We start from the raw sequence: 20,890 nt of genomic DNA on the forward strand, positions 1-20,890 counted from the left end.
CGGCGAGAAGCGGCACCATTCCTCATGCACCAGAAGGGCATGGAGCTATCCCATTCTTTTAGCCGACAATTGCTAACAAGAATGCCTACTTGACAGAAAGCCATTTCAGCCCAACTGTTTCTAGGGGCTCTAATGGCTCATTTTGCAGGCTGACAGCACCACCTCCAATCCCATGGGGGGACAGTAGACCTTCTGTAGTAGGGAGTAACCCTACAAGCACCTTTAAGAAACTGAGCAATAAGGTTGCAACAACCCTCTGCCAGTTTCTGAGGCCCAACACGGGCTGCCTTAATGGCTGCTACCATTCCCCTCAAAGTTGAGGGAGACTTGCCCACCTCCAACATTTCCTAGAGCAACTCTCAGGGGCCAGGCCCAAAGCATAAGCCCCTGGGGAAAAGGATGAAAAAGAGTCCCATCGGCCTGGTATAGGAGGTCCTGCCAAACAGGGAGCTCCCAGGGGCGTCCTTGAAGGAGGGGTGCAATTGTCGAGAACCAGATCATCCACCAGGATGAGGCTCTTCCACCTGGACTCTCTGTAGGAGCGGGTGCAGGGGGATGAAGGGAGGGGAGGCATACAGGATATGCCATCACATCCGTGCCCAAGGGAGTATTGTTACTCCTCATGGAGAAAAAGAGGGGTGAGTGAGCTGTCTCCCTGGAGGTGAAGAGATTGGCTACATCTGTGCTAAAGCGGTCCTAGATCTCGCTTACAACCTCTGGATGCAGCCTCTATTCTCCGGGGAGGGGTTCCCCCCTGGAGAGCCAGCCAGGGTCTGTACCACTGGCCACTACTGCCTTTGCCCTACCAGGGAGGCATCAGATGACACCACCTGGCGATGCAACGCCAGCCCCAGTGCATTGCCCCATGTTAAGCTGGCTGGTTGCTCCCACCAACAGAGACCTACGCACATACTGTGTGTCACCAACACTCTCACACTTCTCTGTGGGCAAAGTCCAAGTCTCAGGAGGCAGCACTGCACTGGGCTTATGTTCAGAAGAGGCAGGGGCACAATGTGCACTGTAGCTGCCATCAACCCCAAGAGGCGGAGGCACAATCTCCAGGTTACCCTGCCTCCCAAATGTAACTGAGATAACAAGCCCTGTCTTCCAGGAGTTAGGGAAAAAGTTCTTGCTCTGGCATCCAGACACATGGCTAGGAACTCTGTGGACTGGGGAGAGGCCACACATTTGTGGTGGCACTGGTTGCTAATCAGTGTGTGGCCACCACAGGTGATGTGTCTTAAAGAGTAATCCAGGTCAGCTGCCCCCATTGGGGCCAGACAGACACAAATATCCACCTGCAGATGATACTGTCATTTACTGCAACATGTTAGAAAGAAGCTTTGGGTCTTTTATAGTCTGATTTTATATTTTAACACAGATTATATGATTTGAAATTACTTCAAAATGCAGTTAAGAGACATCTTGTTGTTTTTTCTCTAATGGTTTAATGGCATCGACTGGAGAATTAGCTCCACCTGCTGTTTATCTGCTAATATGCACACAGACAGTGGATGGAAACAGACATTCAATACATTGAATGGATTGGATTGGATATCAGCTATGATAATAGTTTGTGTAACTGGCGTCACATTTAACATTATATACTTTTTTGTACCATGTAAAGGACTTGTGATGTTAAGTTGCTCTTTAAGGTTTCACTTTTGTGATCTGAAATGTTTCAGTTAATGAGCCTCGTCTCAGACCTCTTTTTGTCTGTTTGTCTGTTTGTTTGTTTGTTTGTTTGTCAGCTCTTCATCATGTTGGGGAACGACCGGGCCAACGAGTTCTGGGCGGCTCGGCTGTCTGTGTCGGAGGAGATGGACTGTGACGCGTCTGCAGAGCAGCGGAGAGAGTTCATCACTCAGAAATACAGAGAGGGACGATACCGCCTCCCCCATCCTGCATTCAGCAGCCAGGAGGAGCTGCTCAGGGTGCGTCTGACGCTCCTTTCTTTTTTAATTTGTCAAACACATTAAGCTGCGTTTTGTTTAGGAAAGGTTGCTCTATATACTCAATTTATTATTATTATTATCATTAATAAACATCAAACTTTAATCAAATTTAATTCTGGATACTATTCTATGTTTATATTTCATTTCTATTACCATAAATGCAGAAACATTTCTGCTGTTACTACTAAAATAATAGAAATACTGATACCTGCACCCTGACGAAAAGAACTTTCTAGTCAGATGTAGTTTGGTGTAATTCCTCCATCACATGTGAACACACAGGTTTTACTGTGAACAGCAGCTCTGAGCAGGAGAACAGAAGGCTTTCATGTTGAGGAGACAAAGTGAGTCTCTAATGCTTCAGTAGCTGCGAGCGTTTCAGACCTCTCTGCTCCTCTCTGCTCCTCTCTGCTCCTCTCTGCTCCTCTGACCTCAGGTCAGCTTTCATGTTTAATGTCAGTCTGCTCTGAAGTGCTTCTTCTGTTCTCTGATAAAGCAAATCAGATCTTTCTTCTGTTGCAGCCATAGTCTGTATATAAATATGGACGTAGTTACCGTGACGTCACCCGTTGGTTTCTGAAGAGCGGTTTTGAAGCTCAAAGCGAGCCGCTCTGGCCGTCGCCATCTTGGCAGTGCGTGACGCTGCCTAACTCCCAGCCAATCAAAAACGGGCAAAGAGGCGGGGCCGAATGGCTGAAACAAGCCACCTAGCGGCTGGTGGAAGTGTCACTCAAAGCAGCCATGTCCTTCATTATGCATAACTTTATGGCTTAATAAAACTTACTTCACCCCCCGTACAGTTGTCATGAAAGGAGAAATCAGCTACAGAGACCAAAACTGTTGTTTGTACCAGACTGTAAACATGTTTATTTCTGCTGTAAAGTTGGGCATTTTAACATGGGGGTCTATGGGGATTAACCTTCAAGTGGTCGTTCAAGGAACTGCAGTTTTTGGTTTCATTTTACAGCCCCGGAGGTTGCCGCTTGGTTGCAGCTGATCGTTTTAGGAAATCATCTTTTTTTATGGAATATTTATAACTCTCACACTATCAGTTTGATCCATTGAGTCCCAATAAGCTGCTGACTCAGTGTTTATCTCCTCAGCATCTCTGACCTCACGTTACCTCACATCTACATGCTCCTCACAGATCTGATATCAGATCAGCTCTCTGTGTTCAGGTTACTGACATTTTGTTTAAAAGCTGCACAATATTTGGATGCAGAATTTCCCAGAGTGCAGTGGGGCATCAGCTGGCTGGTTAAAGTGACCTGAATGTTGTTGGAAACAAAAATATCAGAGAGAAAAGATAAAAGTAGCTGGAGGCTAAGAGACATTTTAACCCCCCGACTCAAAAACATCCAAGGTGTCCCCATCTCATCTTTCTGTCTCTCTCTCTTTATGTCTCTCTCTCTTTATGTCTCTCTCTCTTTATGTCTCTCTCTTTATGTCTTACTCTCTTTATGTCTCTCTCTCTTTATGTCCGCCTGCAGGTTTTGTGTTCGGCCGTCTCTGAACAGACTCTTCTGAAAACTGTCACTCAGATTTTCTCGGAGGCGGAGTCTGCTCGCCTCGCCAACGACTCCAACGGCTGCCAACGACCTCATCACCTGCTGGATCACTGCATCGCATCAGGTCTGTAATCAACTGTTCTATACTCTACTGTAATCTGCTGTAATCTGCTTTAATCTGCTGTAATTTACTATATTTACATAATACTATAATAACAAAAGGAGGAGCAGAAGAAATGTATTTATAAGGCACCCTTTATACAAAAAAATGCAGCTCAAAATGTTAAAAAAAATAAAAAATAAAATAGAAGATAATTAAAACAGTGATAATGAGCGTATATGTATATATATCTAAAACAGAAATAACAGCCTTTATTACTGTTATAATCATATTTTCATCATATTAATAACTGTAATAAAAAGTAGAACTGATAACTTAGTTGTGTTTGTTGACTGACTTCAGGTCGGTTTTGTGAAGCAGCTGCTCTGTTCTCAGCTCGGTTCCTGCAGGGAGGCTTTTACTTGGTTACAGTTTGCTTCAGTGAGCAGAAACACTCCGACTGTGTTCACAATACGGCTGAAGGGGCCCAAATCTGATGTTTTCATTTTAGATCTGGTCCACTTGCATATGTGGTCCAGGTCTGATTGATATCCGATCTCTGGCTGCGCGACTGCTGTCAGAACGCTCAGATTGGACTTCATGCGTTTTTTTTTTTTTAACGTCTCACTTCTTTGCACATATCGCCTGTCGTCATCATTCAGTGTCTGCGCCTCACAGCACGGTAACAATAAACATGGAGGACAACAACAACAGCGATGGGGGTCGACGGAGAGACGAGGAAGTTTCACTTTTGTTGGACATTTATGGAGAAACTTCCATTCAAGACAAACTGAACTAATGAAAATAATATCAACATTGATATCACCATTATTAATATACTTGATACCCCTTTGCTTCTACTCTATTTATCAGGAAGATCAGTGTCCACTCTACTGTAATCTAATCTACTCTACTGTATTCTACTGTACTGCCCTCCGCTCTGCTCTGATCTACTCTGACCAACTCTACTCTCTACGTGACTCAGAGTTACTGTGAGTGACATGTAAGAGTAGAGTTCAGTAACGTTGACATGACAGTTTATTTCACGCCACATATATGTGTGTGTGTGTGTCTTTTATTCTATTCTATTGTTTTCTATTCCTCCATCAGATCCAGGTGTGTACGATGAGATCATGCAGACCGTCCTGCACTCTGGTTACCTTTACAAGTCCAACACCGTCAACAGAGGAACGCTGTCCAGAAAAACACGAGAAGGTAGGCGGGAGGAGGAGGAGGAGGAGGAGGAGGAGGAGGAGGAGGAGGAGGAGGAGGAGGAGGAGGAGGAGGAGGAGGAGGAGGAGGAAGGTGTCAGCTCGCTCTGGTTTAAGGGATTAAAGGATTAAAGTGAACTTTTATTTTCCACCTAAAACTCAGATAAACGAGCAGCTGAACACTTCCTGTGAACACAGAAACAGAAGCAGCAGATTATTTAGATGCAATGATGAAAATGTGTCGCCCTGTGTGTCAGACTTCCAGAAGTTCTGGTGTTCGGTGGATCAATCTCTGCTGTTCTACGAGTCGGACCGATCAGGTGATCCCTGCATGCAGATCAGCATTAAAGACATCGTATGTTTGGGAATCAGCCGACCCGACTCCTCCAACAACAACAACAACGGCTTCATCGACAGGTACACGCCCCATTTATCTGTTCTTTTAATCATTGTATTTGATTACTTAAATTATTTGATGCATTGGTCTCTTTATCGTCTGAAGGTGAGATATCTGCTGAACTTCTTTCTTCCTCTCCTGCTGTCAGGTTTCGTTACACCTTCGAGTTGTATTTGACCTCAGATAAACTTTATCAGTTTGGTTTGGAGACGGCCGACGCTCTGCACAGCTGGACCAAAGCCATCGGGAAGGTCTGAACTAACTTCAACTCAGACACTGTCCTGATTCATCATGACCTGCTTCATCTGCTGTTTCATGAGTTACTCAGTCGTTTAGTGTAGTATTTATATATTCAGTAAATCTCACTGAGATCACAATGAGATAAAAAAACAATCATCACACGCTCAGAGACACACTCATTAAAACAATCACAAACATGATGAGAGATATCAGCCAGTAAAACCTTAAAGTCCCTCAATGGTAAGAGTGTCTCTAACTTAAAGCTGTGCTGCAACTCATTCCAGTGGTGAGGTCTTACTGGAAACCAGTTCAGATTTTGTATGAGGAACTTTTAAAGCCAACCCATATGATAGATTGTATCTGGTTTCTGTTTTGAAAAGAGAAACAAGTCTAACATGTTTAACCAAAGTCCTGACTATTTGCTGCACTGTGCTCTCCGTTAAGAGCCTGGATAGGTGTGGGAACATCTACGGGTCACGAACATTTAGTCCTTTTAGAGTTTAGAACCAGCCTTAAGTTAAAGAGAGAGGTCTGTAACCTAGAGGAGGCCTGGTTGGTTTGTGGTACAGGATGGTATCATCTGCATAAAGATGGACATTACAGTACTGAGTTGGAAAATACATGTTATTTATGTATAGAGTAAATAGCAGGGGGCCTAATATTGATCCTTGGGGGACACCTAAATCAGTAGTTTGGGTGCTTGTTTTGAAACCTTCAGCAACAACAGATTGAACTCTACCAGAGAGATATGATATGAACCAGATAATTATACGATTTTACAATTATTAACTGTTGTCAGTGTGATAAATCTCATATCATTCAATGTATATTTGTTGAAATTATGTTAATATGACTTTTGGGGCATTTTTTAAATTAACTCACTGTTTCTATTTTAGTGCAAAAGGAACTAAAACATATTTTAAATTGCTTTGTATAGATCGAACCACTGACTCAGGTCAGAAGAAAAGTCTGATATATGTTTGTTTGTTAGAATTATAATGGAGAGGACTATCAACTGTAACGTTTTAGAAAATTATATTTTTAGGAAAATATATTTAAACATTTTAACATCTGTTTGTCTTTTCACCTCAGTAAGACAAACAGACTCAGTATCACAGCTGCAGAAAAATGTACGCTTTTGAGAATAAAGTTAAAATATTTTGAGAAAAATATTTATATCAATATTACAGCATTAATGTTATCATATCAACAGATTTATTCACTGAAATATTATGACGTCTCTCTCTCATTCTGAAAATATTACATCAACTCTCAAAATTACCAATTTTTTTTAGAAAGATTCCTTCATACTTGATGTATTTATCTGAACTGGGAGCAGTGAGTTTCTATTATTGCTAAATAATTTAACACTGACACTGACAGTTGCAGTTTGAATGCAGGAATTTTACTTATAAAAGAGTGTTTTTACAGTTTTGATTCTTCTACTGTGATATTTTTATCTTTACTAAACGTATCTCTGATGTCGTTAGGCTGCAACGCCGCTCAGCTGCCACTGCCTGCTGACTCGGGAGTTTGAGCGCGTTGGCCTGCTGCGGTACAGAGCCATGCTAGACCCTCAGCAATGGAAGGAGGCTTACTTCGTCCTGCAGAAGTCCAACCTCTTCATCTGTCCCCGCCACGACGGAGCCGCGGAGGACATCATCAACCTGAACCGCCTGCAGGAGCTCAGTCAGTGTCCTCGTCCAGTCCTGCTCATTGTCTACAAAAAACAGCTGATCATTATGTCTGATTGATTGAGAAAAACTCTCTTTCTGTGTTGAAGGTATCACCTCCGAGACCGAGAACCACGAGAAGAAAGACATCCTGGTTTTAGTCGAGAAGGGAAGGTGAGACAAAGAGGTTTTCTGCTGAATGTCACTTCAGTTGGTTTTGGTTTGAGTTTTTCTTCATGGTTTGGTGTCGTCTACCCGTCAGGACTCTCCACCTGCAGGGGATCGGTCGGACAGATTTCTCTCTGTGGTACTCGGACATCCAGCGAGCAGCCGGCGGTAAAGGAAACACTCTGAGAGAACAGCAGCTGAGCAGAAACGACATCCCCATCATCGTGGACAGCTGCATCGCCTTCATCACGCAGTATGGTGAGGAGGAGGAGGACAACGAGGAACATGTGGCCATAACTCACGTTTTACATCTTTACATCAAATCAAATCTGTGCAGCTTAACAGCGTCTTGAAGCTCCTCGTTTTGCCGCCTGCAGGTCTGGGTCACGAGGGGATCTACAGGAAGAACGGAGCCAAATCCAGGATCAAACTGCTGATGGAAGAGTTTCGTAAAGATGCTCGAAACGTCAAACTGCGGATCGGAGACCACTTCATCGAGGACGTGACGGACGTCCTGAAGAGGTTCTTCAGAGAGATCGAAGACCCAATCTTCATGGCAGACCTCCACCCACTGTGGCAGGAGGCCGCCAGTGAGTCCACTTTCCTTTACACCACAATCCAGTGTCAGGGTTCAGATCCAGACATGTACCCCTCACTGCACCTGCGACCTGTGTAGCACAGCCGACCACGCCAGAACGCATATAAATAGTCTCAGCAATGAAGAAATGGCAACAATCTCTGAGATGCTGATGGCTGCAGGCAGCAGATTTGTCACTTTATTTGTTTGCTGAGAAAGTCTAATTTTGCTCATCATCAGTTATTCATATCAACATTATTTATTTATATAATTTTTACTCAATCAGTAACTTACATACAATGTTATTTTTATTTTTTTTTTTTGAGGTTTTTATATCATTCTGTAGCTTCCCAGTAGTGCTCCAGCCTTTTATATCTACAGAGGGAGCGAGTCCTCTTCCACGGAGCCCACCATGTTTCTACAGTAGCCCAGAATGGACAAACCAAACACCGGCTCTAGAAAGGGCCTGGTTGCAATCGGCACCCCTAGATGCCACACTGGTCCTTTAGCAGAGTTTAAATACATAATAAAACATGCCACTAAATATAAAAAAAACCTGACCTGTATGTGTGTTTATGAAGCAGCTGCAAACATCTGCAGGTGTGTTTACCTTATAGACTGTCCTGTTTCCCTCCTCAGAAATCCCCCAGAAGAGCCAGAGGTTCGATCGCTACAAGGAGATCATCCGGAGTCTTCCTCGTGTCAACAGGACGACTCTGGCGGCTCTCATCAGCCACCTGTACAGGTGAGCCGACAGAAACAGCAGTGCTGGTACTGGTAGCAGAAATATGGGATTACATTTGTTTCATAATAATTGAACAAAATCTCCCAAGAATCAAGCAAAAAAAAATTGATTGAAAGGAATAAAAATATGTTGAAAGCAAAAAATGACATCAAACCTCAGAACTTAGAATAAAACTATATAAGAGTGAAAACCTTAATTAATCAATTGTGTTGACATTTTCAATTTGTCTGCTTAATTTTTCAGTTCTGACTATAGACTGTATATAAAGATTGACGCAGCGAGGTGTGACATCACCTGTTGATTTGCATTAGAACCGATTTGAAACCCAGAGTTGCAGCTTATGGTCGGCGCCATCTTTCTGTTGGAACCAGGACCTTCCAAATAAGGAATTCAGGGTGTTGCCTTTCACGCTATGGAAATACGCCCCGCTACCTCGGGCTACAGCTAACGCTAGCTTACTGGAAATACCAAGCGCTGCAGACTTGTGCTAACATTAGCTAACTAACACGACAGGTATCATTATCAAGTCACATTAAAGTTGGTGAAATATTGCAACAATAGTCCGACTCAGTGTGAATCCCGGAGCCAGGGAGCGAACTGTCAATCACAGCTGTCGATCAAAGCCCAAACAGCAGACATCTAAGCTGCTAATCGTCTTTATATCTTATTAATGGAGCAATAATTTACAAAATGACCACCAGCAAACTTATTAGAGGGCCTGAATTTAGCGATTGAGACCAGAATGACTCGTTGAAAAACGTATTGACTCAGTATTTCATGAGAGAAGTTGAATGGGAGTAACCATCAGTGGTATTGCACTTTAAGGGACTTCTGCATTGGCTTCAAGCCGTGGTTGTTGTTGCTTGGTTCTGACAAAAAGCTCTCTGTCGCGTCCCCATTGGCCAATTACTTTTGGAGGGACAGGTCAATGGTCAGGAAGTGCAACAAGTAGTAAATCTTACCATTGACCTGTCCCTTCAAAAGTAATTGGCCAATGGGGACGCAGCGCAGTATCCCCGCCCACATGAGAGCTTTGTGTCATAACTGAAATTAAAAATTTCTGAACTGAAACGTTCAGCAGCGGAACTGAAAAAGTGACCACAAATGAGAAATCTGACCAGTGAAGGAAAAGTGGAGATTATTCTAATCTGAAATCTTTGATATTTTTCACTTTCAATTGATTTTTTTATGGTTTGACTGTGTTCAATTATTATGACACAAATTTAAGTGATGTGACGTCCTCTCTCTCAGGGTGCAGAAGTGTGCCAGTCTGAACCAGATGTGCACTAAGAACCTGTCGCTGCTGTTCGCTCCCAGTCTGTTCCAGACTGACGGGAAAGGAGAACACGAGGTGAAGATCGTAGAGGATCTGATAGACAACTACCTGTACGTCTTCGATGTGAGTAAAACTCAGACTGGACAGATTCAGATTTCCTTTGTGTCGTGAAATCTGAACAAACAGTTCATGTGTGTTTGTTACAGATCGATGAGGAACATCAGACTCAGATCGAGCTGGAGATCAGCCTCATCACCACCTGGAAGGACACTCAGGTACACAACACAACTACAGACAACAGCAACATTTTATTTATACAGAACATTTCATACAAACAGATGCAATAAAATGTGCACACAAGATAAAAACAACACAGAGACAGATGCATTAAACACTCAGCAGAGATCAAAATGAGACAAATAAAATTAATAGTAAATAATAATAAATGTATTAATATTTTTGAGTGAGGTGCACATTCTCAGACTGTGCCAGAGTCACTGAAGGCAGCATCACTGTAGACTTTATATCCTGTATGTTTATATTGATGTATTTTTCCGGAATGACTGCATTTAGTAAATAATATTTTGATTTATTATAGTAATAAGTAAGTAATAACTCTTCAGTAAGTTGTTTTAAGTTAGTCATACATAGGTATAAAGGAGGTAATGAGTTGTAATGAGGTAGTAAAAACAGTCATAAGTTGTAATAAATTAGTAATGTGTTCAAACTAAGATGTATTTTTAAGTTTTTAAGTTCAGATAAGTTGGTATTAAGTTAGTCAGAAGTATCAAATTAGTGAGTGAGATAGTAATAAGTAATAAGTTGTTTATAAGTTTGTAATAAATTGTTAATAAGTAGTAATACGTCAGGTTTAAGGTGGTCAGGTTTTCATTGATTGATTTGTGTGCAGCTGTCTCAGGCCGGTGATCTGATCATTGAAGTTTATCTGGAGATGAAGATACCAGACTGCTGCATTACTCTCAAAGTAAGTCTTTAACATAACGTTAAGTGTCTGATGTGACCGGTGAATGTTCAGGTGTGACAGTCTGTGACCTTTGACCCCTGCAGGTGTCTCCCACCATGTGTGCTGAGGAGCTGACCAATCAGGTTCTCTATATGAGGAACGTCCCAGCCGGAGACAAAGACGTCTGGATGACGTTTGAGGCCATCGAGGACGGACAGCTGGGTGAGTCACACTACACCTGTTCAGCTGTTCACCTGTTCACCTGTACACCTGTTTACCTGTTTACCTGTACACCTGTACACCTGTTCACCTGTACACCTGTACACCTGTTTACCTGTTTACCCGTACACCTGTTCACCTGTATACCTGTACACTTGTTCACCTGTTCACCTGTACACCAGTACACCTGTTCACCCATTCACCTGTACACCTGTTCACCTGTATACCTGTACACTTGTTCACCTGTTCACCTGTACACCTGTACACTTGTTCACCTGTTCACCTGTTCACCCATTCACCTGTTTACCTGTTTACCTGTTTACCTGTACACCTGTACACCTGTACACCTGTACACTTGTTCACCTGTTCACCTGTACACCTGTACACTTGTTCACCTGTTCACCCATTCACCTGTTTACCTGTTTACCTGTACACCTGTACACCTGTACACTTGTTCACCTGTTCACCTGTTCACCTGTACACCAGTACACCTGTTCACCCATTCACCTGTACACTTGTTCACCTGCTCACCTGTTCACCTGTACACCTGTACACTTGTTCACCTGTTCACCTGTTCACCTGTTCACCCATTCACCTGTACACCTGTTCACCCATTCACCTGTACACCTGTTCACCTGTTCACCTGTACACCAGTACACCTGTTCACCTGTTCACCTGTACACCAGTACACCTGTTCACCCATTCACCTTTACACTTGTACACCCGTTCACCTGTTCACCTGTACATCTGTTCCCCTGTTCACTTCTTCACCTGTACACCTGTACACCTGTTCACCTCTTCAGAGCACAGAGCGCTCAGTGTGGAGTTCAGGTTTCCTGGGAAACATAAAACTCTTCCCAGACTTTAGTTTTTGCTGTTTTGTTGTTTCAGAGCGTCCGTTACACCCCAAAGAGAAAGTCCTGGAGCAGGCGCTGCAGTGGTGCAAGATGGCCGACCCGAGCTCGGCCTACCTGGTGGTGAAGAGGGTTCCTAAAGGAGAAGGAATCAACATCCTCACCTGTAGGTCCAACACACCTGAGTATATACACACACAAACACACACACAACCTCACACGCTGTTATGTTCCTCAGTATCTGAACTCCTGGTTGTGGACGGACATTATAACCAAACCATGGATGTAACATGGATGTATGATGAGAACTGCATACCGCGTTCAAAGATGGCGCATGAAGACAAAAAATCAGCTTCCTGCTGTATAGAAATGACCTGGATGCTGCTCTCACTTCCTGAACTGTCAGGTCCATAGAGCATGCTCAGTAGAGACTTCTGGTAGGTTGTCCTCTAACTTATTCATGCTGCTCTTCTAGATTTCACAAACGTCATCAGACCGACTGGATCATTTCACAGGAATTGTGACACTCAAAAAAAATATATTCACTGTTAAACAGCTGCTCTTTTTCCCATGATTGTTTATGGGGAAAAAAGCTTTTTGGGCCAGTGTTTGTCACATGACAGATCCAGAAGTTGTAATTACACAGTTTGACCACTATGTCATATTAATGCGATGCTGTTCCTGGGGGGCTTGGTCTCTAACAGACTGTAGTGACTTGATTTCAACAAACAAAAAAAACTTAAGCCACAGTGAGGGGCTGTTACCGAGATATGTAATTGACGCGACGTCATGCGGCAGCTCCATGTAGTAAATCAAACATCTGCTGACTTGTGCTTAAGATGTATTTATTTACCACCGTGTACCAATAAAGCCTTTGCTATACACACATTTACATCTATAACTTGCATGAAAACAAACAAAAGGGCGGTCAAAAAACTGTGTGCTTCTCCCGGTAAGCAGTACACCTGAGGAGTGATGACCTCTTCTTCTACGTATGCATTTCCATATGCTGCTGTCCAATACGCCACCTAGTGTTACAACCAGGGAATGACCTTAACACACACACACAGATACAAATGGCTCTAACACAGACACTGAGCCAAAAGCCCCAAAACACAGTAATGTCATATTTGACCTGTGTGTGTGTGTGTGTGTGTGTGTGTGTGTGTGTGTGTCAGCGTATAAGAGTGAGATCATGAAGATCGGTCTGTTGAAGTGTCGTGAGGAACCTCCGAAGCTGCTTCAGGGGAACAAGTTCCAGGAGAGAACGTTCCAGATCAAAGAACACAAACTGCTGCTGCTCAAAGACAAGAAGGTAAAATGTCAGACGCGTAAATGTCAAAAGTTAACTGTCTGCACACAAAGCCAGAAATATACAGACACATTGTTTTTGTCAGATTTATAAATGTGTGTGTTCACAGTGTTTGTGTTTTATGAGCAGAGATCAGGTGCACAAGCCTCATTTTCACTCCCACAGTCAGATATAAATGGATGCAGACATGAAGCAGCTGTTAGCAGATCAATACTTCTACCTGCTCACCGCCTGTTAGACTGTTCAGTGAAAACAAGAAGTGCAGTTTTACTGATTTCACATCAGAGAGGTTCTCCAACAGCCAGAGCAGCCCGATAATACACAAAACTAAACAATACAAACAAAACAAAACAGCGTTGTGTAGTATTTCTGATGGTGGAAGTTATTGATATTCTGTGTTGTTGTGCAGAGCATCAAACCAGAGAAGGAGTGGGCTCTGAAGTCCATGAAGATCTACATCGGCATCCGCAGGAAGCTGAAAGCTCCAACAAGGTAACATGAAGCTCAAACTCTGAAAAACACTCTGAGCAGATGGTGAAAATAATCAATCATATATTGATTAACTTTACACAGTAGGAATATTGTGGAGCTGTAGAGACAGTGATGAAGCTTTAGGATGATTTAAACATGTCATCTGTTTTCTGGTCTGTAGGGAACAGAACAGCGTATGTTTGCTTTCACTAGTTGAACGTATATGAAAGCTATTTCCTGCATTTATATACATTTATATCAATCTAGCAAATAACAAATTATGATGATGCTTTCCATAACAAGTGTCATCTAACTAAATTCTATATATTTCTATATAGATATACTATATACAGTATATATGAAATACTATATAAATTGTTGTAACTCTTGTTTTTTTGATGTTTAATTCCAGCATCTGAGAAAATATTGACTATAAAAACGTAGATTAAATCATTTTTCAGCCCTGAGTTTTGTCTGCAGGTTCCTCTCAGGCTACATGCAGCCTGTATGTAGCCTGAGAGGTGAAACTCAGGGCACAGTTGCGTATCAATATGTTGATCAGAGGACACTGAAACTTTAAAGAGATCCTCAGCTGGATTTACCAGCGACCTGTAACGACTTGCTCAACGCTCACAGACTCATTCTGTTTATTGTAAATCTATCTTTCATATTTTGGGACTATGTACTCAGCTGCTGTAGGAGTTGATGTCACATCCTGTTTTAATCTTTCTGACCTTCAGATACCAGCAGGAATATTATAGATCCATCCATTTAATTCAGTAAAGTTACACTATAATATAAGTATAAGTACTAATATAAAGTCCCCTATAGTCAGCAGCTGGTTCATATCCAAAGATATTTGTTATTGAGCATTTTAGTTCATGTACAGATGACAATGAGTCAGTTATTGCTCAGTTAAACAGTTATAGATCCAAAGGACGTGTTATAATGATCAACGTGACGTCCAATCAGTCGGCAGTAAAAACTGACTAAAGACAAGAAGGAAACAGAGGAACAGTTATAATAACCAGTTAAACTGAGGAGGAAATAAGGAAAAAGGGATCAAAAGCAACAAAGAGTCTAAATGATGTCATCAAAGCTCCCTGTATGTTTTCACTCATTCACATTCTTTCATACTCGTATGATACTGTGAAATGTTACGGAGGGAAAATATCATTTGTCTTGTAATTTTAAGCTGGAAGGTGTTTAATGAACAGTTACCAAATTCTATCAGATGCAGTTTGTGTTTTTAAGAAGAAAGAAGTGATGATAAGTGAAGGGTCAGTGACCTCAGAGATGATGTCACAGCGTTGGATTTTAGCACATTGGACGAAACTGACTTAATGTTGCTTCATCAGCTGGTTTGTTTGACAGCAGAGTTACGACAGGAAACACAACAAATGTGTTTGTTTCAATCAAGAGCCTGCAGGTGTGAACTGTGACATCATGAATGGAGGAGGTTGAGGTCAGAGGTCAGAAGCTTCATAAGTAGGAATGTGTTGACGACAGTCAGCTGATATCAGTCACTCACTGTCAAAATGTGAAAACTGAACAAAATTTAAAGTGGATTTCTTGAATTTGTGTTTATTATTGCGATCACAACATCACAAGAATCCTAATTTCCTGGAGGAAGTGATCAATAATATCATGTGTATCATAAAATAGTTATTAATAGTCTGTTTGTACCTGCAGGTGGGGCTTCACAGTGATATCAGATAAACACCAGCTGTAAGTATCTCAGTGTTCTGATCTTTTAACCCTCTGATGTCACACAACACACTATTAGTGTTGATTTGTATTTTCACTTTGTGCATAAAAAAAAAGGAAAAATATGTCTTTTTATGCTCGTCTGAGGTTTAACAGCAGCAGTGGATAAACGATGACGTCATGAATCATGTGACTTAAACGTCAACGTCAGATCTGTGTGGAGCGATGATGAGGAGGCTGTAACCTTCCTCACATCAACACATGAAACTAACAGAAACGTCATATCTCCGTCATGTTTTGACTGTTTTAATGACGTCATCTTGTTGTTTCTTCTTCTTCTGCGACGGTTTAACGGCGCCCACTGTTTATCTGCTGATATTCACACAGCAGCAGCGGATGGAAAGAATTTTATATTCCGCAAATTTGGACGTAAATCTCACTATCGTCTGTACATAATCAGACTTTGTAAATGTTATTTAAATGATACAGCAGACAGGATGCTGTTTTACTGCTTGTTGTTGTTTCTTTTCTTCAGAGAACTGTTGAGTTCAGTACTCTACTGTCAACACAGACAAGACAACATACTTTCCTCCTTCTCTGTCTGTGGCTCTCAGATACAAACTCACTGGTTCCTTTAAATCTTACAAAGTCATTTCCTAAAACAGCTGACCACTGTAGTTTCTACATAGATAGAAAACTATAATATACTATTTGCTGAGTACTATGATGTTAATATGCTATAATACACTGTACATTAGTGAGTCAGGTGGATATGAAGAATTTACACAAATATATACAGTTACAGGATATTTTAACAAACAAACAAGGAGGAAATATTGTTTTTGTTTTTGTTTATTGTGTTTTTCGCTGCTCTGGTGAGTATTTGGACGTGTCTCTCTTCTCTCAGTTACCTGTGCTGCAGCTGTGAGGCCGACCTGTGGGACTGGATCACCAGCTTCCTCAAAGCTCAGGTCGGTTTGACTCAGAGCAGTCGTCTCCATGACAACCCCTCGAACAGATGTTTCTTATAGTTGACAGGCGAGAGGAGAAATCTTAGTCTGTAATAATCTAGATTTCAATCTGTGGGAAACATGAAGTCCCGTCAGGACGCTGCTGACTCTCGTGTGTTTTGGTGATTTTCCAGAACGATGACCCGGGTCCTCCGGTGCTGCGCCGTCACTCCTCCTCCGACATCTCCAAGCAGAAGTTCGGCACAATGCCGCTCGTCCCCATCAGAGGAGACGAGAGCAACAACAGCATGCTGTCGGCCAATCAGACGCTGGTCAGACTGATGTTTATAGTTTGTTGTTTATAGTATATTTTATTATTTCCATAGTGAACCAACAAACACCAAACATATAACACGAAACTAAAATATACTGACAGGAACACTTCCCCCAACTCCCCGATCCTGTCAACCCAGAAACAACATCTACAACACTACAAATACTTACAAATAACAGTCAATGCCCTGCAACAAAAACAGACACCAGTCCCATGAAAGACGACAAAACTACGTGGTAAAAATAACAAGCCGTCTCTTCTTCTCCCTGTAATATGTGTAGCCGCCGTTTCACCGTGTTCCAAGTCTTGACTCGTGTTCCACTGACTTAAACCCACTTTTCTTGTGAAACCCAAAGGACTCACAAGTCCAAAGGACAATTTTATTTGTATGTCTCAATATCACAAATCACAAATTATCCTCAGGAGCCTTTACAGCAATACAACATCCTGTCCTGAGACCCTCGATTCAAATAAGGAAAAACTCTCTAAAAAACCTTTAACGGGAAAAATGGAAGAAACCTCAAGAAGAGAAGCAGAGGAGGAATCCCTCTGCAGGACGGACAAAAACATGAAATTAAAATTTACTTGAAGTCACATAAGGTCTGCTCCGTTACCGACTTCCTGTTCTGAGCTGTAACACACGCTATTAACCGCTGTCTCATATGCACATTAAATACGTTATACATGTTAACAGTGCAACATATGACAACATATGTTAGTGAACTGTTTAGCTGTCAAGTTTGTGACCCGGCTGCCGTGTTGACAACAGACACGGAGGACATACAGGGACGCACTAACACACACGCTCACATGCACTAACACGCACGCTCACATGCACTAACACGCACGCCCACATGCACTAACACGCCCCGAGCAGCGACTGAAACACAGAACAGAGAAGCTCAGATTACAACACACACAGAGGGAGTGTGACTTCATTCTCTGCTCAGGTCACCATTACTTCACTGAATCTTTACAAAGCAAATAGTTGTTTGTTGACATCTAACGAGGCTGAATGTCGTTTAGTGCACCTTTAAACTATGTTCATGTTACTCGCTGTACGTACGCGCTCAAAACTAAAAAACTACCTTACAGCACAATCCACCATCACAAACAACAAAAACATGTTCTTGCATTCTAACATCCAAGAACAGAAAAATAAGCAGTTGATACACATATAATCCTCTTCAAATACACTTGAACTGTACATATACTGCAGATTAACTGTTGCAGCAGATCAAATCTTTTAACAAACAGTGACAGGAACTACAGCCAATCATTTCTTTTCAAATAAAGTGACAAAAACCAAAATGTTTAATACCACATATACAGATTTAAATTTTACATTGCAGTCCTTTTGGTTAACTGCTTTGGGCCCCACATGGGCGATCCCACAGAAAACCCACATAGGGCCCACGTGGGATTAGTGTGGGTTTGCCCTGCCCACACTGCCCCCCAGTAAACCCACACATACCCACAGCTTGGGCGTGTTTACTGGGTATATACATTGTTCATAAAAGCTCCTCATCCCTTCTTCTCCTCTATGTTAATAAGGGAACATTTGACCTAAATACATTGAATTGAGACTTTTGGGGAAACGTTTGTTGCTTGCAGGTAAAATATAGTGAAACAGAGTCTGAGATGTTCAGGATTCTTCCTCTGGAGAGGAAACCATGAACCACAGAGGGTTGGACAGACTAACTGCTGATCAAATTCAGATTCTTAATTATATATGAGAGAAGGTCAGTTGATTAATAGAAAACATAAGGATTTGTAGAGATAATTGACTTTATTCTTCCTCTTCTTTGGGGGCTACTACCTAATGGGGAAGGTAGAAGGATGATTTCTCTTCTGGTTTGTTGTTGAGATTCTTAGTATCTGATCGTTTTCACTTATCATGACTGTTCTTAATTTTTATCATTTCTAACTTTTCACAAAGTTTGCTTCCATGAGGTTATAAAGAAAGTTTATAAAATGATCTGTTTCCACTAATTCAACATATTTTCATAAATGGAATACGAACAGTTAGCTGCTTCTGTCTGTCTGGTTTCATGATGCTGATGATAGTTTAGTTTTTAGAAAATCCCTGAAACAAGTTTCAGATTTCAGACTGATTTCTGTTTTACTTTGTGAGCTGTGCTTCTGGAGCTGAGCTGGTTTACTGTTTGTGTTCTTTAGATATTAAAAACAAAAATTTAAGACAAGAAATTAAACAGAAATTAGCTGAAAAACTATAAAAGTCAAGTCTTTATCTCTTTAGATGCAGAATGAAATAAAAAGAGAATTTCCAATAAGTGATCAGATGCTTCATGTTTTCTTCTCTCTGCAGAGGAAACTACATGACAGACGGACTCTCTCCATGTACTTTGTGAGTATTTCAGTCCCTTCAAGGATCTCTGAGTGATTGTCGAGGACAAAAATGTTTGATTTTGCAGCGACTTTCCTCAAAAATTGTGATACAGTTTGTGATGTTTTATGTCTCTGTTTGCGGTAAAATTGCAGGAATTTGGGAAAAAGTGCAATCAAAGTAAAATAATGTGATTTATTTAAACTGCTGCCAGTGAAGAGTCGTATGTAACGACTTCCTGCAGATCACACAAACAACTAGATTTCAGCTGAACATGAGAACCATGAGGACTCAAGGTTCTATAAAACAGAAAATACTGTACTTGAGTTCCATTTATAACCTTTATTAAATAAACTTTCAGCTCAACATCAGCAGCAAATAAAATCATCAATAATGTTATTAAAATAAATGTCGTTTGATGTTGATGTCTGAGGCAGATTATGTCCATCTCTGCTGACTCAGACCTTGTTTACATCTGGTATTAACATGCGTCCTGAGTGACCACTTGTGATCGGATCTCACGCTGTATGTAAATAAACACAGACATCATTTCCCTTTGCAAAGACCAAATTCATTGTTGTTTTGACCCGGTGGGAGGACCGGGGGTTCCCTCCGTCCAAAGCTGTGATCAACTCGTTTGATAACAGGATCAACAAATATACAATGTTTTGTTCCCCCTCATGAAGATCAAATGTCTGTCATATTGATTTGCTCTATTCAGTAGAAACAGAATATTCTGTCAGACAGACAAGCTAAAGACAAGTTATTTTCTAGTTTTGGTTTAATTTCTATTCCAACTGCCGATTTGAAGAGGAAAACGGGTTAGAACAGGAAAAACAGGAAAAACAGGAAGTGGATTTATTTAATTCACATGAAAAATGGAAAAACTAAATAAATCATTTCTTTATCCTGTTATCAATCAAGTTGAACAGCTTTGGACCGGGAGGCTGCAGTGCACTTCCTGTGTCTAGTCTGCAGGAAAATAGGTCCTGTTTACACCTGGCATTAACATCCGTCTCAGGTGATCCGATCACTAGCGGACAGCTCTAAATACAGGCGTAAACGCACCCGAGACGCGTTGAGGACGGATTGAGATCCGATCACTCAGACCACATTGGGAGGTGGTCTGGGCCGCATGTGGCCACATTCTTCAGTAATATAAACGCAATGCATCCTGGGCCACATTGAAGGACCGCCTACTTAGCCGACATCCTCTATTTTCCGGCAGACTGGACACAGGACCCTCCGTCCAAAGCTGCTCAACTTGTTTGATAACAGGATCAACAAATTATTTTGTTTTTCATGTGAATTAAAAATGTAATCCACCTCCCGTGTTTTCCTGTTTTTCCCGTTCCTCCAACCAGTTTCCCTCTTCAAATCGACAATTAGAATAGAAATTAAACCATTAACTTTTCGCTTGTCTGTCTCTAAACGTAGCTGGATAGTTTCTTCTGTCCTGTCAAGTTGATAACGACAGTTTTTAGTTTTGCTGCTAAACATAATGAGCTCAGGATTTATCAGGAGGACGACTGCTTTACAGTATGAACCTGGACTGTGTGTGTAACAGCTGATCTGTTGGATGTGTAGAAGAACACTGAACATTAATTAACATTAGATCCTGTCGGCGTGTCAGAGATTTAAATAATCAATGCAGTTATGCCATAAATGCGCACAGTGTCTCTGTTGAAAACGTAAACGATGTCGGTGTTTATTTGCATATAGAGCGGGGAAGTGAGATCCGATCACAAGTGGTCACTCAGGACGCAGGTGTAAACAGGGCCATAGAGGATGTCAGTTGAGTAGGCGTCCTTCAATGAGGCCCAGGATGCATTGCGTTTACTGCTAAATGAAGGCGGCCCAGACCACCTCCGAATGTGGTCTG

At 41.7% G+C, this 20,890-nt stretch overlaps 1 protein-coding gene across 1 annotated transcript in view; it reads left to right on the forward strand.

Annotated features, from left to right (window-relative positions):
• arap3 (ArfGAP with RhoGAP domain, ankyrin repeat and PH domain 3) overlaps positions 1–20,890 on the forward strand; it is a 56,524-nt gene that overhangs the window by 31,267 nt on the left and 4,367 nt on the right. The window contains exons 14-34 of the mRNA XM_067598253.1: positions 1,752–1,934; positions 3,446–3,587; positions 4,674–4,778; positions 5,032–5,191; positions 5,320–5,422; positions 6,902–7,100; positions 7,195–7,258; positions 7,347–7,510; positions 7,630–7,842; positions 8,469–8,574; positions 9,826–9,973; positions 10,057–10,125; positions 10,761–10,835; positions 10,919–11,036; positions 11,925–12,053; positions 13,066–13,202; positions 13,609–13,691; positions 15,363–15,398; positions 16,285–16,348; positions 16,522–16,659; positions 18,991–19,029. Of these exons, the coding sequence (XP_067454354.1) occupies positions 1,752–1,934; positions 3,446–3,587; positions 4,674–4,778; positions 5,032–5,191; positions 5,320–5,422; positions 6,902–7,100; positions 7,195–7,258; positions 7,347–7,510; positions 7,630–7,842; positions 8,469–8,574; positions 9,826–9,973; positions 10,057–10,125; positions 10,761–10,835; positions 10,919–11,036; positions 11,925–12,053; positions 13,066–13,202; positions 13,609–13,691; positions 15,363–15,398; positions 16,285–16,348; positions 16,522–16,659; positions 18,991–19,029 (2,475 nt within the window). The remainder of the gene's footprint in view (positions 1–1,751; positions 1,935–3,445; positions 3,588–4,673; positions 4,779–5,031; positions 5,192–5,319; positions 5,423–6,901; positions 7,101–7,194; positions 7,259–7,346; positions 7,511–7,629; positions 7,843–8,468; positions 8,575–9,825; positions 9,974–10,056; positions 10,126–10,760; positions 10,836–10,918; positions 11,037–11,924; positions 12,054–13,065; positions 13,203–13,608; positions 13,692–15,362; positions 15,399–16,284; positions 16,349–16,521; positions 16,660–18,990; positions 19,030–20,890) is intronic.

This window comes from Thunnus thynnus, chromosome 9 (genome assembly GCF_963924715.1).
Source record: "Thunnus thynnus chromosome 9, fThuThy2.1, whole genome shotgun sequence".
NCBI classification, from domain to species: Eukaryota; Metazoa; Chordata; class Actinopteri; order Scombriformes; family Scombridae; genus Thunnus; species Thunnus thynnus.